The sequence below is a fragment of the Tetrao urogallus genome (assembly GCF_951394365.1).
Source record: "Tetrao urogallus genome assembly, chromosome: 11".
Classification (NCBI taxonomy): domain Eukaryota; kingdom Metazoa; phylum Chordata; class Aves; order Galliformes; family Phasianidae; genus Tetrao; species Tetrao urogallus.
Window position 1 is genome coordinate 12,292,193 of NC_136824.1, and position 17,481 is coordinate 12,309,673.

The 17,481-nt window shown below is 33.9% G+C and overlaps 1 protein-coding gene across 1 annotated transcript in view; it reads left to right on the forward strand.

Moving 5' to 3' along the window:
• Nucleotides 1-2,864: 2,864 nt before the first annotated feature.
• UNC13C (unc-13 homolog C) overlaps nucleotides 2,865-17,481 on the forward strand; it is a gene marked incomplete at both ends in the record, with an annotated part of 119,068 nt that continues 104,451 nt past the window's right edge. Inside the window, one exon of the mRNA XM_079541048.1 lies at nucleotides 2,865-5,864. Coding sequence (XP_079397174.1) covers nucleotides 2,865-5,864 — 3,000 coding nt within the window. The remainder of the gene's footprint in view (nucleotides 5,865-17,481) is intronic.

A 17,481-nucleotide genomic window follows, 5' to 3' on the forward strand; every position in this document is an offset into this window, starting at 1 on the left:
CTGCTATAATGATTAAATATATGAGAATGAATTCTTCTGGTTGGACTGATTTAATGGAACCCCTCTGTGATCAACTTTATCATATATGTTGGTTTATTGTAGTAACAAGCAGAAAGAGACTGAAAAATAGATTCACGTTGATTCATTAGAAAATTACTGAATGACAATTTGCAGCTCTTCCAAACAATTCTTTGTTCTACATGCCTCGCAAATGACTGTTCCTTATTTCTCAGTGTTAACCTCCCTTAGTGCACTCATTTAAAATAGAAGTATGGTAATCTTTTCTTGACTAAAATAAATCTTGATTCAATGTAGGGAAACCTTTTTAGAAAACTAGTATTTAACAGAGCAGTGATAGGTTGTAAACTGAAAAATGGATCATATGACTAATAAAAGTGAAAATGCAACTTGCATGAGGGAACATAAGTCTGCTCAATATAGCAGATGTATGTGCATAACAGTACAACGTTTAATTTACAAGTATTTTAAATTGTCTCTGATAAAGAGTATAGGTCAGGCATTGGATAAAAGTGTGGCTGGCTATGAAAGCAAGGTTCTTCTACGAAGAAGTGATTAAACCTCATTTAAAATGAGTAAAATTTCAAATTACAATGATTACTTCATTGCTTCTTGTTGCTTTCTAGGGCGAGACAATAAGTAAGCCTGCTAGCTTGTTTATACGTTGTTGATATCTTTTCAAGGAAGTCTGAGTGACCTGAGAGAATTTTCTATAAGAGTGCACTTAAAATGCTGTCAGTTGTTTGGGTGGAGGAGGCAGGCAGTCACTTCCAATCTTGTTCAAGAAATGGTTAGAAAAATTCAGTGTAAACTTAACTTTTTCTACTTCTAGAATTATGCCTTTGAGAAGTGTCCCAGGATAGTTCAACCCTCTAATAATATGTGAAAGCTAGAGAGGATTAGCTATAGAGAGGGGAGAGTTATCATATTCTGAGATGCCGTTTGCATGCCTTAAAAGTTGTATGCCCCTGCACTGAGCCAGCACTTCTCTTCCAAACATTTATTGTCCTTATGTGACTTTTAATACTTGGAAATCAGGCATAAACCTGAAAGAAGAAAAAAGTCATCAAAGCTATGTATGTTGAAGGATACTTCATTTTCCACAAATATTTTAGCTTTCATGAAACAAAAGCCAGCAACTTTAGAAAGGGTGAAGACTATTGTATATTATTTTTGTTCGCTTTTGCTCTGCTTCGTAATTTAGTTATTAACTGGATAAGAAATATCTTCTTGCATCCACTGTTCTAGCACTCCGTATACCAACCAGACTTTTATCAGTTTGGTTTATCAGCTTGAATCAATTAAACACAATGCATCTTCCTGTTACTGCTTGAATAACTAGCTAAGGTACCATAAGGAATATAATTAATAATAAGCTCCATGAAGACAAGGCTTGTAATAAAGATGCTGTATGCTAAGGCATGTGAATGCTCTGTAATGCTTCGTACATTACCATGCCATTTGCAGACTTGAAGGAGAATTCATAACTTATATCCTGTACCCCTACTATGCTGCCACAAAATAAGTTTCAAACTTTGCGTAGCCTGTATTTATATAAACTTCTTATTCTGCCAAAGAATTTTTAGCTGGTTAAGAAACTGAAATAATCATTTTAAGAATTACTATTTTGAATTTTTTTCTAAGCTACTTGTCTTGATTTATCCTGAAGCTATGAGTATTATGTGCTGAACAAAAAAGCAAACAAAAAAACACAACACAAGAACATCTGTAGGTCCATCTATAGGTCATTAAAATGTATTGACTGCATTTTTTTATGGAATAGTATCTTCTCTGCAATGGGAAAGCAAGCTTCCAGGTATCTTCTTGAATCTTTTCTAATGTTTCTTCAGAACAAACTGCTTTCCTGCTATAATGCCACCCGTTTTTATCCTGAGACTTGTGAACCATGTTTGTTTCTCTCTCACTTACTTATACGTACTTAATTTTTTTCCCCCATGACCAGTGCAGTTTAAAACTTAGTAACTAAATGAGATTGTTCCATCAGTTCAGCTTACTATTGTCTTTTACTTTCTTTTGTGGATTCTTTTTTTCCTTCTTGGCAAAAAGAAACCTAGAATGCAAACGCATTCAAAGTTCTGGCCTACTGTGATACATTAGTTTGGCAAAAAGCACAAGGCAACCATTTCTCAGACCATGTCATGTGTACACACCAATCTAAAAAGAAAACAGTACTAAAAGGAATTTTTTCTATTTTCTATTTTACTGGCTAGGAACAACTTATTAACCTGTCTTTTTTTTTTTTTTTTTTTTTTACCTTGCTGTTCATCATATAGCTATAAATTGAAATGTCATTACTCTGGGAGAAAAGCAGACAACATTAACATCAATTATCTCAGTAAATCACTGCAGAAATGTCTATAAACATACCTAATTCATTTATTTTAAACTCATTTGCTAAGAACCACTTTCAGCTTCAATATTTAAGTTATTTTCAGACAATTGTGGAGAAAGTATAGATAAATACTTACTTGCATTGTAGCCCAGTTAACGTTAGTGTTATTGAATGCTACTTGTGTGGCAGCCATAGTAACATAATTCCCTCCTTTTTAGACACTTCAAGATGCCACGCGCAGGAGAGTGAGATTATACAAGACAGACAAAAGGCCCTCAGGATTTTGTTTCTAACAAGAACATATGGCTTTTTGGTTGGGGGTTGTGGTAATTCTTGTTGGTTTCCTTTTCCTGTGAAGTGATACCAAAGCATCAGTAGTCTACAAGTCTAAAGTCTCTGTTGATGAAATACTGATGTTCCTGCTGGAGATGCAAATATTTGGCTGGATCCATAATTATGTCTTGTGGAAACGTATCTATATAAATTACACTCCATGGTTTCCTCCTGCTTAAAGAGCCTGATCCCATCTTACATATATAAGATTTGCAAAGGAATGTTTACAAAGAAATTGGGAAATAGTACAAAAAGGAAAGAGAGTTGTCAGAGCAAAAGGGAACAAGATTTAACTCCAACTGGACAAACAAAGAATCCAAAATTTTCAAATACTTTAAAAAGCACCGTTAAAAAGATTGCTAAGTGTCCATCTGCTCGCAACTTATCAACTGAAGAAGAGGAAAGTAATAGAGAATTTTCTCTTTCTCCGACATTCAGTTACAGAGTTGCTATTGCCAATGGACTGCAAAAGCATGTTTTTGTAACAAACAGTAATAATGAAGATTTAACACAAGATCTGTCTTCAAATGATAGTTCATATTCTGATTCATTAAGTGAGGTAAAAAGTAATAGCAAGAAAAACGAGTGCTTTTCACACACAATGCCTGTGAGACGCAACAGAAAGAGTTTAAGCAGCCTTGCGGCATCTGATGGAAGTTCTGATGGAGAACGTACTTTACATACACTGAAGCTTGGAGCTCTACGCAAACTGAGGAAATGGAAGAAGAGTCAAGAATGTGTCTCATCAGACTCTGAACTAAGTACATGGAAGAAAACATGGGGCTTGAGAAGTAAATCTCTAGATAGAACTGGCCGTCACCCGAAATCAAATACTCTTGAACCTGGCTTCAGTTCAACGGGTTGTATTAGCCAAACCCATGATGTCATGGAAATGATCTTTAAAGAGCTTCAGGGAATAAGCCAAATAGAAACAGAACTTTCTGAACTACGAGGGCATGTAAATGCTCTGAAACAATCAATTGATGAAATTTCCAGTAGTGTAGAAGTGGTGCAAAATGAAATTGAACAATTGCGAACTGGATTTGTACAATCCAGAAGAGAAACTCGAGACATACATGATTACATTAAGCAGATAGGCCATCCCGGAAACAAAGCAAGTCTTAGGTTTCTAAACGTGCCTGAAGAGAGACTTGAAAAAACTGAAAATATAGTTTACAAAATACTAATAGAAAAAATGGGGTTCTCAGAGGCACACAGCACTATTAAAATTGAGTTTGCCCAGAGACTGGGGCAACAAAGAGACTGTCCAAATGCAAAGCCAAGACCCATTCTTGTTTACTTTGAGTCATCACAACAGAGAGATTTGCTTTTAAAAAAGTCTTATAAACTTAAGGGAACTGGTATTGGAATTTCTACAGATGTTTTTTCACATGACATAAAAGAGAAAAAAGAAAGAGGGTTGCCTTCTTCTCAAACTTATGAGAGTATGGATATGAAGATTTTACCTGTGGAGACAAAAACTAAAATGCATGACTGGGAGTCACCTGACAGCGATAAAGACATGGAATCAGATATAAATAAGAACAGTTATGCAAAGGTATCTAAATCAGCACTTCAAATAAAAGCAAGCACTACAAAGGGGAATGTTGAGTCCCCAGATCATAAAGACCTTAATAGAACTGCTGATAATAACACCTTTTCAAACAGAAGAAATTATGACAGTCAGTCACCAGAATTTGACAACGTGGAAAAGCAACCAAAGATGTATTATTCAGACATGACTCCTCTATGGCATTTGCAGAATGACTTTGCTGCACCTAAACTTAGCCGTTCAGAGTCAGATTTCTCAAAATTGTGTCAGTCCTACTCTGAAGATTTTTCAGAAAATCAGTATTTTAGCAAAGCAAACGGTAGTTCATTGTTGTCTTCCTCAGATCGAGAACTTTGGCAGCGAAGGCAAGATGATTCTGCCAACTGGTATGGCAGTTCTCAGGAACAGACTTTTGCACAGGATGCACAACAGTATCCAGAGCAAAATGAAGTAGAGAATACTGAAACTGTTGACAGTGGATTAAGCAATGGAATAATGTGTGTATCTAGAGACAGAAGCCGCTATAGTGATTCTCAGCTTTCTTTACATGATGACTTTTCACCGTGGAAAGATTGGAATCAGTTGGAACAAGGGGCAGATTTGGGCCTAGACTCATCTACACAAGAAGTTTTTGTGTATGATATGAGCAGCCCTTCAGATCAGCAGACAGATTTTGGAAAGTGCCAAAGTTCTGACCTACAGTATGATACTGAAAGCTATGATTATACCCTTGACGGAACTTCCCCATCATGTGCAGGCCTTGATAGCGAATCACAAAGTCAGTGGACTGGTCAATATGACGATTATCAGGAAACAAATTCTAAATCACCTTATCAGAATCAAAATCGTTTGCCTATGATGTACCGAAGTCAGAGTGAACTACCAAGTGATGACTCAGAAGAAGCAGCCCCTAAGTCGTGGCACAGTAGATTAAGCATAGACCTTTCTGATAAGACTTTTAGCTTTCCTAAATTTGGATCTACACTTCAACGTGCTAAGTCAGCATTAGAAGTTGTCTGGAATAAAAGTACACAAAGTTTAAGTGGATACGAAGACAGTGGATCGTCTTTCATGGGAAGATTTAGAACTTTGTCTCAGTCTACTGCAAATGAATCTAGCACAACACTAGATTCTGATGTTTATGCTGAGCCTTATTACTACAAAGCAGATTATGAAGAAGATTTAATTGAACCACCTGGTGAGAATGAAACAGACTATGTTGAAGTAATGGAACAAGTCCTTGCTAAACTAGAAAATAGAACAAACAGTAGTGAAACAAGTGAGCAGGTCCAAGAATATGAACTGGGACAACCTCCACGTGAAAGTCCTTATACAATACTTCCAGAGGAACAGTATGATGGACAGTTTGATGGTTTGGTCAGCGAGGAAGTTCTGGAAGTTGAAAGTGAGATGGATGCTCAAATGGATGCTCACATGGAAATAAGGGAAGATGAAAACCAGAATGTCCAAGAGATGCTTACTGAAGCTCCAAAGAAAAAAAGAATACGACCGTCATTCAAAGAAGCTGCTTTAAAAGCATACAAGAAACAAATGAATGACTTGGAAGACCAAATTCTTTCTGGAGGTAAATTTAATATTTTTTATATTGTATTTTAGCAAAATGTTGTTCTTGTTAGAATTGGTTATTAATTTCCGTATGGTATCCAATCCTGCTTCAGTTGACATTTGTGACAGAAGTTCTGCTTATTTCTGGTTTGGTTTATAAGGTGAAGCAGTCCCGTGGAATTCAAAAAGCTATAATTATCCAATTTTCAGAGTACATTCATTCAAACATATATTTATGAGCAATTGCAGTGCTTCTAATTTGCTACTTGAAAATAAAAATTTCACAAGACTTACAAAAAGAACCAGTTTAATATTCTTGATACAATTGCAGTCACAGGAGCAAAACATAGCATTCAGTGTTTCTTAACAGTTTTAAGATGCATCTGTTTCTGTATTCATCCTGATAAGTAGTGGTCCTCATTCTGTATGCAACATGTGCTCTCCAAAGCACATAACAAGGTACAAGTCAAATCTGATGTAAGTTCTGTCCTTAATTATACTGGCAAAATACCCTTAAATGAGTGATTTGTCCTGAAAAAAAAAAAAAAAAGGGGGGCGGGGGGGAGGAGAAAGGATTTGAAAGAGGGAGGAAGCATAACAGGTATCCATGTATAAGAATGTGTGCAGGAAATGAATTTAACTTATGGAGGCTGATAGAGATATTTGTTACAATCTTAACTTCCCTGTGAACAGACTTCAAAGCAGACAGCCATATGCATAATTTTAACACTTCTAGTAATACACCAAGTATAATGATCTTCAGTGTTAGCCTACACAAATTGTAATGTTATAATATTACTTGCTCTTTTAATTGGAATCACATAATTACTATAGCTAGCCAGATGGTAGTTGTCATCTTGTCTGAATCTTTGCTTTCTTTATCAACCTTGCAAAAGTATTCATCTGATACATTCATATTAAAGATGAAGAATTCTGCTTCTGGCTAAAGATTGTTGTAGTAGTAATTAGCATCCAAATCTTGAGGTACCATGGCATTTATTTTGTAAATGAACAAGCACTTCATGATAAAATTAGAGTGAAATTGGAAGTGTGTTCTACAAAAAATGACTAATTTGAAAGTCTATATTAAAGTCTGTTTTTATATTCAAACAGTGTAACAAAATTGTTAGGTATGTGTTTTGTGGATGCAGCTTTATGGTGTTGTATATATATGTATATATAGTATTATATAATATATACAGTATGATATTATGTCTTGTGTGGCCAGTCCTTTTTTAATTCCTTTAACCCAGCAAGTGAAAGAACTCTTTCAGTCTCTTACTCTACTGTCATTTTTTTCTTCTGAACTACTGAAGTTTTTCTTACAGTATACTTACAGAGAAGACAACCAACCCCAAATCCTGTTCATAAAAGTGCACTGTTAGATGTACACTACAGGATTTAGTTTTTGCAGTGTTATAAGTTGTCATACTAGAACCTGAACCTTTTTTCCACTGAAATAAAGGTTAAAGGGAATTTACTGAAAGACAGCTACAATAGTACTTCTTAGATTATCCAGACAATGACATGCATTGATTTTTTGTTTTATTTTGTTTTATTTAGTGGCAGATCTGTTTTCTCTTCACGCTTTATTTTCCTGACAATTTTTTTCGACTCACTGGTCTCTGACTGGTTTGTTAAAAATATGCTTTCATGTCTTGTAGTATGTATGGTGGTACTTACTTACAGTATAGTCTGTCATGTTTTATGCCTAAATACACAAACTGTACAGTTTGTAGCCTCTAAGGTTTTCTACTCTGTCCATTCTCTTTGCAAGTGGGTTCATGCCTTTGGAGGTAGAATTGGAGAGTAAACGGGCTAGATGACAGTGAACAATACCAGAACTGTTTAGTGGTGTGATTCAATTTTTGTTGAAAATTATTGCCTATTTTTTTAGTGACTTGTTTCATTCGTCAATGTAGGCAAGGAAGGGAGGATAGTAAGCAATCTGGACAAGAAGAAGCATAGCTTGATAATATCATAGTGTCATTTCTCCAATCTAGTATTAAAAGAAAAAAAATTTAGAATCTTTTCATCTTGTAACACTTGAGGTAAGGTCAATTAAACTTTGGTATGTAAATAATGTATGAGTGCACAAGAGTCCTATTGGATAGCCCTCATCTGTGCTGCTAGCGGAAAAGAAAAAATATGTTATGGGCTGATTGCTTATGTATTATTTATTGCAACTTGGTTTTGGAGGCATACTGGAGTGAGTAATAGGATATGAGGGTGAGAGGAAACATGAGCAACATAGAAATAAACCTAGGATTTAAAGTTTTGTAAGGACATAGGAACATTGTAATTGTGTGAATATTAATTTTGGAAAAGAGTATCAGAAATATTTGTAAGTGGTCTGGTTTTCTGTGCACCATAATCAAGAAAAACCTTTTCTTTATTCGTTCCAGTCTTCGCTTGTTACTTTCTCTCTTTTTAGTTTTTTCCCTATTAGTGTCTTTCATTCCATTCCAATTTTGTTCTCCTTATCTTTTGTAGATGCCTTAGATAAGTTTATCTCCTGATGAAACTATCATTCTGGCTAAGCTTCCTGACTCTTGCAAGTCACTTCCAATGACAATACAGACTTCTGTCTGTGAAGGGTAATTTACAACTAGTAGCTTCATGATCTTGTTGATGAAGATCTTGTTAATCATTTGGTGGCTGGACAGGTTTTAGTAAGCCTTTGGTCTAGATGTTTGTTTATTATTTTAAGATGGGTGAATGCAATCCTACCCTATGCATACATATATTAGCAAGTCAGATTGCAGTGGCCAGGAACAGGAGTTGTCTTAAAATTGTATGACAGCTGCTTTTCTTGTTGTTTTATAGGAAGAGATTTGCATTATCTTTTTTGGTCTCTTACTAGAAAACTGAATTTACAGAAATTAGGATCAATAAAAGCCTCATTTTGTGTAGAGAAGGGTGCTTATATTTTTCCTCCTTCCTTTGTAGAAGGAAATGTTAAGGCTTGAAACTGTGGTCATTTGGTTGCAGATTAAGAAAAGCTGTCAGTAAAAGAAGTATGTAATTTACATACATTCCAAACTCTGGCAATTTCAACTACGCTATCTGGAAACGAGTGTATACTTTCTTATTTGGAAATATGAACAGTATGTATTAGATTATTTTCCCAAACAGTGTAGGCTTTAGAAAAGTAATCTAGTCTCGTCGTACTCTGTGTTTTTGTTTTTTTTTTTTTCCTTTTCCATCTTACCTCCACTTATTTTTACTGTACTCGTGAAGGTACGCACATTTATTATTAACTGACAACGTTAATGTATCAGTTTTGCTGTATGAATATGAATCTTGGATTTGGACTTCACAAGATCACTGCTGTGATTCACATGAAAATGAGTTAAAATACTGTTAATTGTTTGAACTTTTTGTGCGTGTTTTCTTGATTGTTTTGTTTGGTTTAAGAATAAAGTTTATTCTCAGTCAACTGATGTAGATTGTGTAGGAGAAGGCTTTCTAGTAGGATGGAGAAATTCTGGTTTGGTGTATAAAATAACACAACAATCAATGCTAATAGAATGTGTTTATCTGTGTGTATTATGCCAAAATGAGCTGCTAATTCTTTGACCAGCAGAAAGTTTAAGTACCATCAGTATTGTTCATACCATAGTGAAACAAATGTCATTTGTGGGGGACTTTTGCCCATTTTACTCAGTCTTTTTTTGCTGTAACAGAAGTAACAGTTTGGAATCTTCAAAATCTTTCAGTTGCTCTGTTGTTATTACCTTCTCATCTCTTCAAGTATTTTGTTGCTTAAAAATATAAATATAAATAATAATATAACCTTGAGTTTATAGCTATCCTGTTTAGTTAAAGGTGTTGAGATGCCACTGAAGACTTAGATGTAATTAAATCCAAACAAGCTGCATTGAGCTAATCTCCGCTACCGTAAATCTTACAAGAACAGAAGATAATTTAACATTATTTTTACCAACTTTAGAATTGATGTAGATTGATTAGTATTTGTGAAATTTCCCTGCATTTTTATTTAAACTGATTCAAAATAAAATTTTTAAGAGCTCAGAGAAAATCTAAGCATAAATACCAGTTCAAGCATTTGTTTACATTGATTCTGCTGAGGAAATGAGGACAAATTAATATTGTATTATCCAGATTAAGAAATACTTTCTCTTTTTATCTAAAATATTTTAACTTTTTTTTTTTTTTTAGAGAACTGTATTTTAGAAGCAAAAAAACTGCATACTTCTATAAAACAGTGGTAGGATAAAGGAATTTTGTTAAAACAACTGACTGAAAAGTATCTAGATGTATATTTTGAAAAAGTATAATGTCTTAGAAGTCATCAGTTCATAAATATGCTCAAACCTTTTTCTGACCTATTGAGAAAGCAGAATATTGCAATAAAGTAAAAAGCTGGAGAGGTTTTCTCTTTTGCTGCCTAAGAATTTTGACTACTTTCATGCAAGAGGTGCCCAGCTTTCTCTTTATTCACATTTTCCAGGTGATCTGTAGAAAATCCACAGAATTTCTCTTCGTACCTGCTCTGATGTGCAGACAGTATTCAAAAGATGGCTCGCATGATCAGAAATTTTGGTAAACTTAAAAATAAGGATAGAGCTTACTGATAAACATATGTGGGGTAAAAACAAGATGCACGTACACTTCTTAATTTTTACAAGTTTATTTCCTGTACTGGCCTAGCATGAAGTTCTTATTCATTCTGCTTCAATTTTACTAATTTTCATGTTAAAATCCACAAAAATAACAGATTTTTCAGGAAGCCCTGAAAAATAGCCTTGTCTTCTATAGTTGCGTTGCTGATAGAGATGTTTATAAATGTCCTTGACACTCTCTAAAATTAAGTGAATGGTGTATAAAATATTAAATACAGGAGGGAGGAAGAAAAAAGAGACCATTGTAAATGGAGGACTAATCAAGTAGTAGCAGACAACAAGCTACCAACTGGTAGCTGGTAGCTTCTCTGCAGTTGACTAATGAAGATAGTTATATTTAAATTTTTTCTTTTTCTGGCTCTCCAATTTTGTTTACTCATACTGTGATTCCAAATACAGGGAAAACCATTTCAGCTGATGTTTTTACAGGACTAGTGCCAAAGCATGTGAAGCATGCAAAGAATATTTTGAATTCTTTCAAATGTTTGAAACCTATTCCAGTTCAATATCTCCTACAACCTGTGTAAACTTCTGTTCAATTAAGTTGCTACTGAGAACGTAGCCTGAAATTTACTTACATGATGTAGTTTAATAATCCACAGAATTCTTCTACCCAAAGAATTATTCCCAAATATCACAGTGCAACTAAACATTATTTTCTATAATTTTTATCTTTACTCCATTTATCTTGTATGATAAACCGTATTAGCATTGAAGTAGTTCAAGTCTTTTTCTTCTCTCATTATTAGTTAAACAATGTTCCCACCAACAAATGAGCTTTCTTTATCTTATGTCAGTAAACAAAAATGGCTGATGTCACCACCTTACTCTGCTGGTGCTTGTACATTCACTCACGTTTTCTGCCTCTACTAAGTCTTGAAATTATTCTGACTTATCTAAAGTTTTCCACTTGATTTCAAACTTTTAAGGGTCATTTTTTAGACATTTGAGACTATTTAAAAAACATTCTTAAACTAAGCTAGGAAGCGAATACAAAGACATAGGAGAAGAAACAATCAACAACACTTATGAATGCCGTAGCCTGTGGAATGCACAAGATTGTTGTATAGTATTCCAAGCCAAATATATTGTGAATATGGTGGCTGTGTAGAATAATCAATTCTATATCAATATATAATCAATACATAATATCAATATTATATCAATACATAACCAGTGTTGATTTTGTAGACTTGGTTCCTTTTACAGTTATGATTTGTATTAAAAGAGATAAAATATTCCTCCTTATTCTCCACAGATTTTGTTTTACAATCCCTCTGCTTTTTGGATTTGGAAGAGTTCCTAAATGCACTCTGCATTTTACTGTAAGATCACTCTGACAAGAAGGAAAGCCCAGCTGAGGGCTTTCTTGTTTGTGAACACCAAATATTTAGAAACAGTAATATCATTCCACATATCACTATCAAGTAGTTCTTGACAAAGATTTATTCAGGAGATAAATTTGAGAAGTAAATAGTTGTATCCAGTAGCTCTTTGAGGATAAGTGAAGACAAGAGCCATTGTAAGTCTAACGCAACTCTATTTCTAAACACCAGAGATGTTTTTAAATCACGTCTTCTTGTTTCAAATTTTCAGACCAGCTTGTTTGTAAAGACACAGATGCAGTTTTTATCTTCACCAAGCTGACCTCCTGTTTTTGCTCTCGATGTATATGCTAGTAATTTTTCTACATCACTGCTAGTAAAGTGCTAGCAGCAATTCTTCCATTTCTCCTGTCAACCAAGTTTTATTCAAGTGTGACCTTCTCTCTGTCAGAAAAGCATCACTCATCTCATGTGATGTGTTAGCTTTGAGACTACCTTTCAAACATTGCACAGTATCTCTTCCTCAAATATACCTTAGCAATGCAGCATTCTCTAGGATCAGATTCTGTAATATTCTGTTCTGTACTGATAATTTCAGTTTTTCATTACCATATTTATTATATCAGCTTATCTTAATTTGTGTTATTATTTCAAACAATGTAGTGCACATCTTTTATTTTTGACACATCTTTTGCACATTTTTGCACATCTTTTATATTTTATTTGGACTTAGTTTTCATCATTAGTTTCCCTTTCTTAGCAGTTATATGCTACTTAGAATTGTCCAACTCAGACTATGCGCTGCTTCTGACTGGGTGATTTTAGACATGTTATTTCCACGGAACAGCTGTGTTGTTTTTTTTTAATCTATTTGAAGTATTTTGTCCAAAGGGTTTCCTTCCAGGAATAGCATAATTATCAGTCAGTTTGACGTTCTTGGAACAGTTTGCTAGAATTAAAGATTAAAATGTTACTTAAAAAGAATAATGAACTTTGTCATCTTCCAATTTAGTGTCATACAATTAAGCATAATTACAAGAGAGAAAAATTAAGATTGTATGCATAATAACATCTTGATCTTTCCTAATATTTTGATTTTTTTATGACCTTACTGCTGTTTTTGTGCTAGAGGGAGGAAGTTAAACTACGTTTTTGCAGTCATGAAAGTGTATTATGATATTCCACTGCTCAGAAAAGTGCAAAAATTAAATAATGCCACAAGGCTTGAAGGATCAATATGACTTAAATAATAATATAATCTTTTATAATTATAAATAATAATAATAATCTTTTAAACATTTTTAATGGAATTATTGCTAAAGGCAAACTGATCAGGTTGTTGTCTTGGGTGTATGTTTGATTTTCTGATTGTCTCATAAAAGATGAGTTTTAGATTAGAAATAAGGAAAAAATATTTATAGTGAGGGTAGTTGATGCTGGAATAGTTAAACTAGAAATGTTGCAATTCAGATCACTTGTTAATTTGAAAACAATTGATTACTGGAAAGCACAGCATTTATAAGATCTGTTGTTTTTCACACTGAGCTTGTGTAGTAATTATGCAGCACTCAGACACTTTTTGAAAGTTTTACCTGATCTGCTTCAAACAGTGTAAACAGATATATAGGCAGAAAGACACTTGTGGCCTCTTTTGAAGGAAAACCAAAAAGCTATTCTCACTTTCCCCTATCATGGGAATAGTTTACCACAATGGTACATTTTCAACAGAAATCAGTATTTGGTGGAGTTGCTGAAAATTATACAGCCTTTCAGTATTTTCTTATTGGCAGGATTTTAGCAAGTGATTATTCTGAATTTCTTGTTTACTCAAATCTTTGAGTCTGCTTGAGAAGCCTATGGAGTGATAGAGACAGGAGAAGGAATGAAGAATTAGAAGAGATTGAGAGGGTTAGAGATTGCGGTAGAGCTGTAGAGAATATTCTACCTCAGCAAGAAAAGCACCTGAAAATATGGATTGCAAAGTGTTCCTTAAGAGTATCCTCTCCTTTTTTTGTTGTTGTTATCAGCTATTAGGAATGCTGCATAGATCTGTGATAACAGATCGTGTGTTCTCTGCTGCAGTTAGTGATATTTTCCCTTTTCTTCTTTGTGTTAATTAAATTGTTGTCATTAGATAAATTTAAATGAAAAAGAGGGGCATTGTAGCACTGCGGTACCCTTAACCAAAGTTAAAGTAGGTTTTTCCTCTCGTTACCTAATTTACCTAATTATTATTGAGTTTGAAACTGTTAGACTAACAGAAATATAAATAAATGTTTTTTTGCCTTTTCTGTTTCATGTTTGTAAATGTAATTTTCACTAGTAAGTAGTTGGATGACCATTCTACTGCACAGTTGTATGTATATGGAATATACTGGGCAGAAATAATGTATTTTGAAACTGTTACTCCCTGAATTTTATTTCTAAACTTGGTAAAATTCCCTGCATAAATAACAGAGTGTATAACAAGAAGTGTATATTTGGGTATATAGTGAATCTTCACATAAAACATAGTATAAGTAGAGAGAAGCTAATTTAAATGAATTAAGAAACATCCCATAGGCTTAGCTAAATGAACCAGTGTCACACTGTTCTTAATACATTCATAAATTCTTTAATGTTTCTTGTTTGCCATGGGATGGGTAGGTGGAAGAGATGAGTTACATGAAGATAAGCTCTTTTAAGTAAATCACTGTCATTCTGCAGTATAATCAGAGATGTCTGCTTTCGTACCCTGAGACAAAAGTACATTCAGTGGTCTCTTACATAATCACAATTCACTTCCTATCTACATCAAAGAATGCTGCTGTCTGTTCTGGCAGTCTAATGACTACCAAAGTGAATTGCTTAGTGATTGCACACTTCTTAATTTGGTGCTCTCACACATAGAAAACATTTCCTTAGCTCAGGGTATGTTCAGAAGTAGCAATAAATGCTGAACTTTTCAGATCAATTTTATCTCTGAAGTTGCAGTCGATTCTCAAAATAAAATAAAAAGATGTCCTCAAAATTTGTTTTGAGGAACTTTGTGCCAGTTGCCTGCTTCACACAATTACTGTTGAAAAAGGAAATAGAAATGTATTTGAATTGAGAAATAAATACATCTTTTCTAAGTACCAACTGCAAAGAAGAACAAGTTAAAAAACCATTGTAGTACCTTGTTTCCCTTTCTAATTGTTGATTGTTACTCTCCTTCCTAGTTTTAGGAAAAAGCAAAATTAGGTTCCAGTAAAGGAAGTGTAGTGGATTTAGATGAAGCTGGCTGAAACCAAGGAGAGGTAAAGAAAATTTCCTATGTCCATCTCATGTTCCAAAACACAATATTCCATTTAATGTGGAATGCAAGTCTAAATATTTTTTTATTCTTAATATAACTTTCTGAACAAAAGCCATCTGAATTAAGCGTAGAACTCATCATGATTCTTTAGGCAGCTGGTAACAAAATTTCTGTGAACTGCAAACTCCTTAAGCAACTGCAAATTATTTAAAAGTTCCCTTTTCCACACACAATCCTAAAATTTATTATGAGTCGTTGAATATGAATATTTAGTTATTATTAGATAGATATTCTAGGAGGAAAATACAGATTGCATGAACAAATTATGCTGAGATTTCTTACCTTCCAAGTGTCTAGAACTTCCTGTCTTCTGTCTAAAACTTCCCTCAGTCCCAAAATTTCTCTTCACCTTCTGCACCATGCCTTTTCTGAGTTTGAGAATTACTTCCTTTTCTCTGATTCACCTGTCCAGATGCTGTTCCAATGCTTTGATATATTTCTTCTTTTATTTAGTCCCCATAATCACATATCCCCCCCCCCCCCCCCCCCCCCAAAAAAAATATTTTTCTTAAAAAAAAATAGAACTAAGAAATGATACTGTGTCCCCATTTGTATTTGGAAGAATGAATTTAGAAGGAATCACTTAATGGAAAGAAGATGCCATTTCTACATAAAGAACTTACTCTATTTTTACTAAATCACGGAAGATTTTGATGCTAGTAATAGTTATAATTTCATATTCTTTATAATGCATATTGCTTTTTTGTTTAAGACAGTAAGCAGTTCATTCTCTTAGACATGTTCTTTCTAAATGGATTGCTCACAACAGATTTGAAAGAAAAGCTAATATCTGCAGGCAAGCATAAGAAAAGGGCAAATTTTCTGGTGTTGCAATGGAGAAGGTCTGCTGCACAGTTAAATTTTCTGTGGGTTCATGTTTGGTATTGGCACACTGATAATATGTAGTAGCCTGATCTCTCAATTTTTTTTTTTAATAACACAAAATCAGATATATCTATCTGGTAAAAACACATTTCAAACAACTAACATCCAGTTTCTATTTTGCCCATTCTTGTGTACATGCTAGCCTTGACCATAAAGGTAGGGTTTCAAATTAGTAGCACTATAATAGGCAGTGCTAGTGGCACAACAGTGGCCTTTGATTTTGCTGGATTGTCAATGCTTTTAGGAGTATACACTTTCAAATCTGACAATACCTTTTAAATAAATATATACATGAATGTGTTGTTTCCTTATAGATAAATTGTTCTAAACCATAAAACGTGATGTGATTAACACAAAAATAATCATTATGTAACATACATATTTTGGGGTATCTCCAAATATCTAAAAATAGTTGAACTATTTTGAGAGCCTGTAGAAAATATGTACTCTGCTTGTGGAAGAAAAATGGAAAGCTCAGTAAAGTGACAAAACAATGAGGTTTTGCATATGTACTGTTCTATCTAAACAGAAGAGACAATTTATTGATGGAATATAGTACATAAAAATAATTTTAAATTTTCCTGTATTTCAAAATTGACAAAACAAAGTAAGGCCGTGCATCCCTGTCAATAAGTACTTTTTATGTGATAAGAAATGTGAATGCCTCGCAATTTATATTAAACAGTTCGTATACGTCATATCTTAAACTTGCACTGTTGTAATTCTTATGCAGTAAATCATAGCCTTTTTCATGGTAATTTTTATATCATTAAATGAGTAGTTGTAGTAGAACAAAGTGAAATTCAGGAGATATGTATATCCTTTCAGAGAAAGTCTTTACTTAATTTTGAAAATAGAGCATCATTTTTTAACACTTTCAGAGTATTTGCTTATTGGTACTAAGCACATATATATATATTAAAAAGCTAAAAATGCTGTGGAGAGGTGAGATTACAGAGATCATATGTTCTTTATACAGTCCTGCAGTATCAAACAGTGTCATCAGGTCTTAGCTGCAGAAAATATCTTTGAATTTCTTTACAATGTAGAGAGAGTGATTGGACTACACTGAAACAGCTGAACAAGGTGTTCATGCAGTTTGTTTCTGCACTAGCAGATAAAAACTATGACCGTTTTTTGTAGCATTAGATACTTTTTCAGAATCTGTTTTGTCTAACCTATATTTCCCTTCTCAATTCTCTTTCAGATAGCGGTTCTGTGGATGAAAAGGTTTAAAATCGTGTATTTGTGATAGGGATCATGCATTTTGTTGATACGTGTTTGTGACTTAGCTGAGCTGTTTTGTTCCTTCATTGTGAATTCAGTTGTGATATTTGCATGTTTTTTTTTCCATCTTTTCACTCTTTTGTTTTCCTTTGAGTGTATTGCATTATGAGCGGGATATCCCTCACTGTTGTGCTTGTTGTAATTGTGAACATAGGGGTCTGCTACTGTCAAACATTATA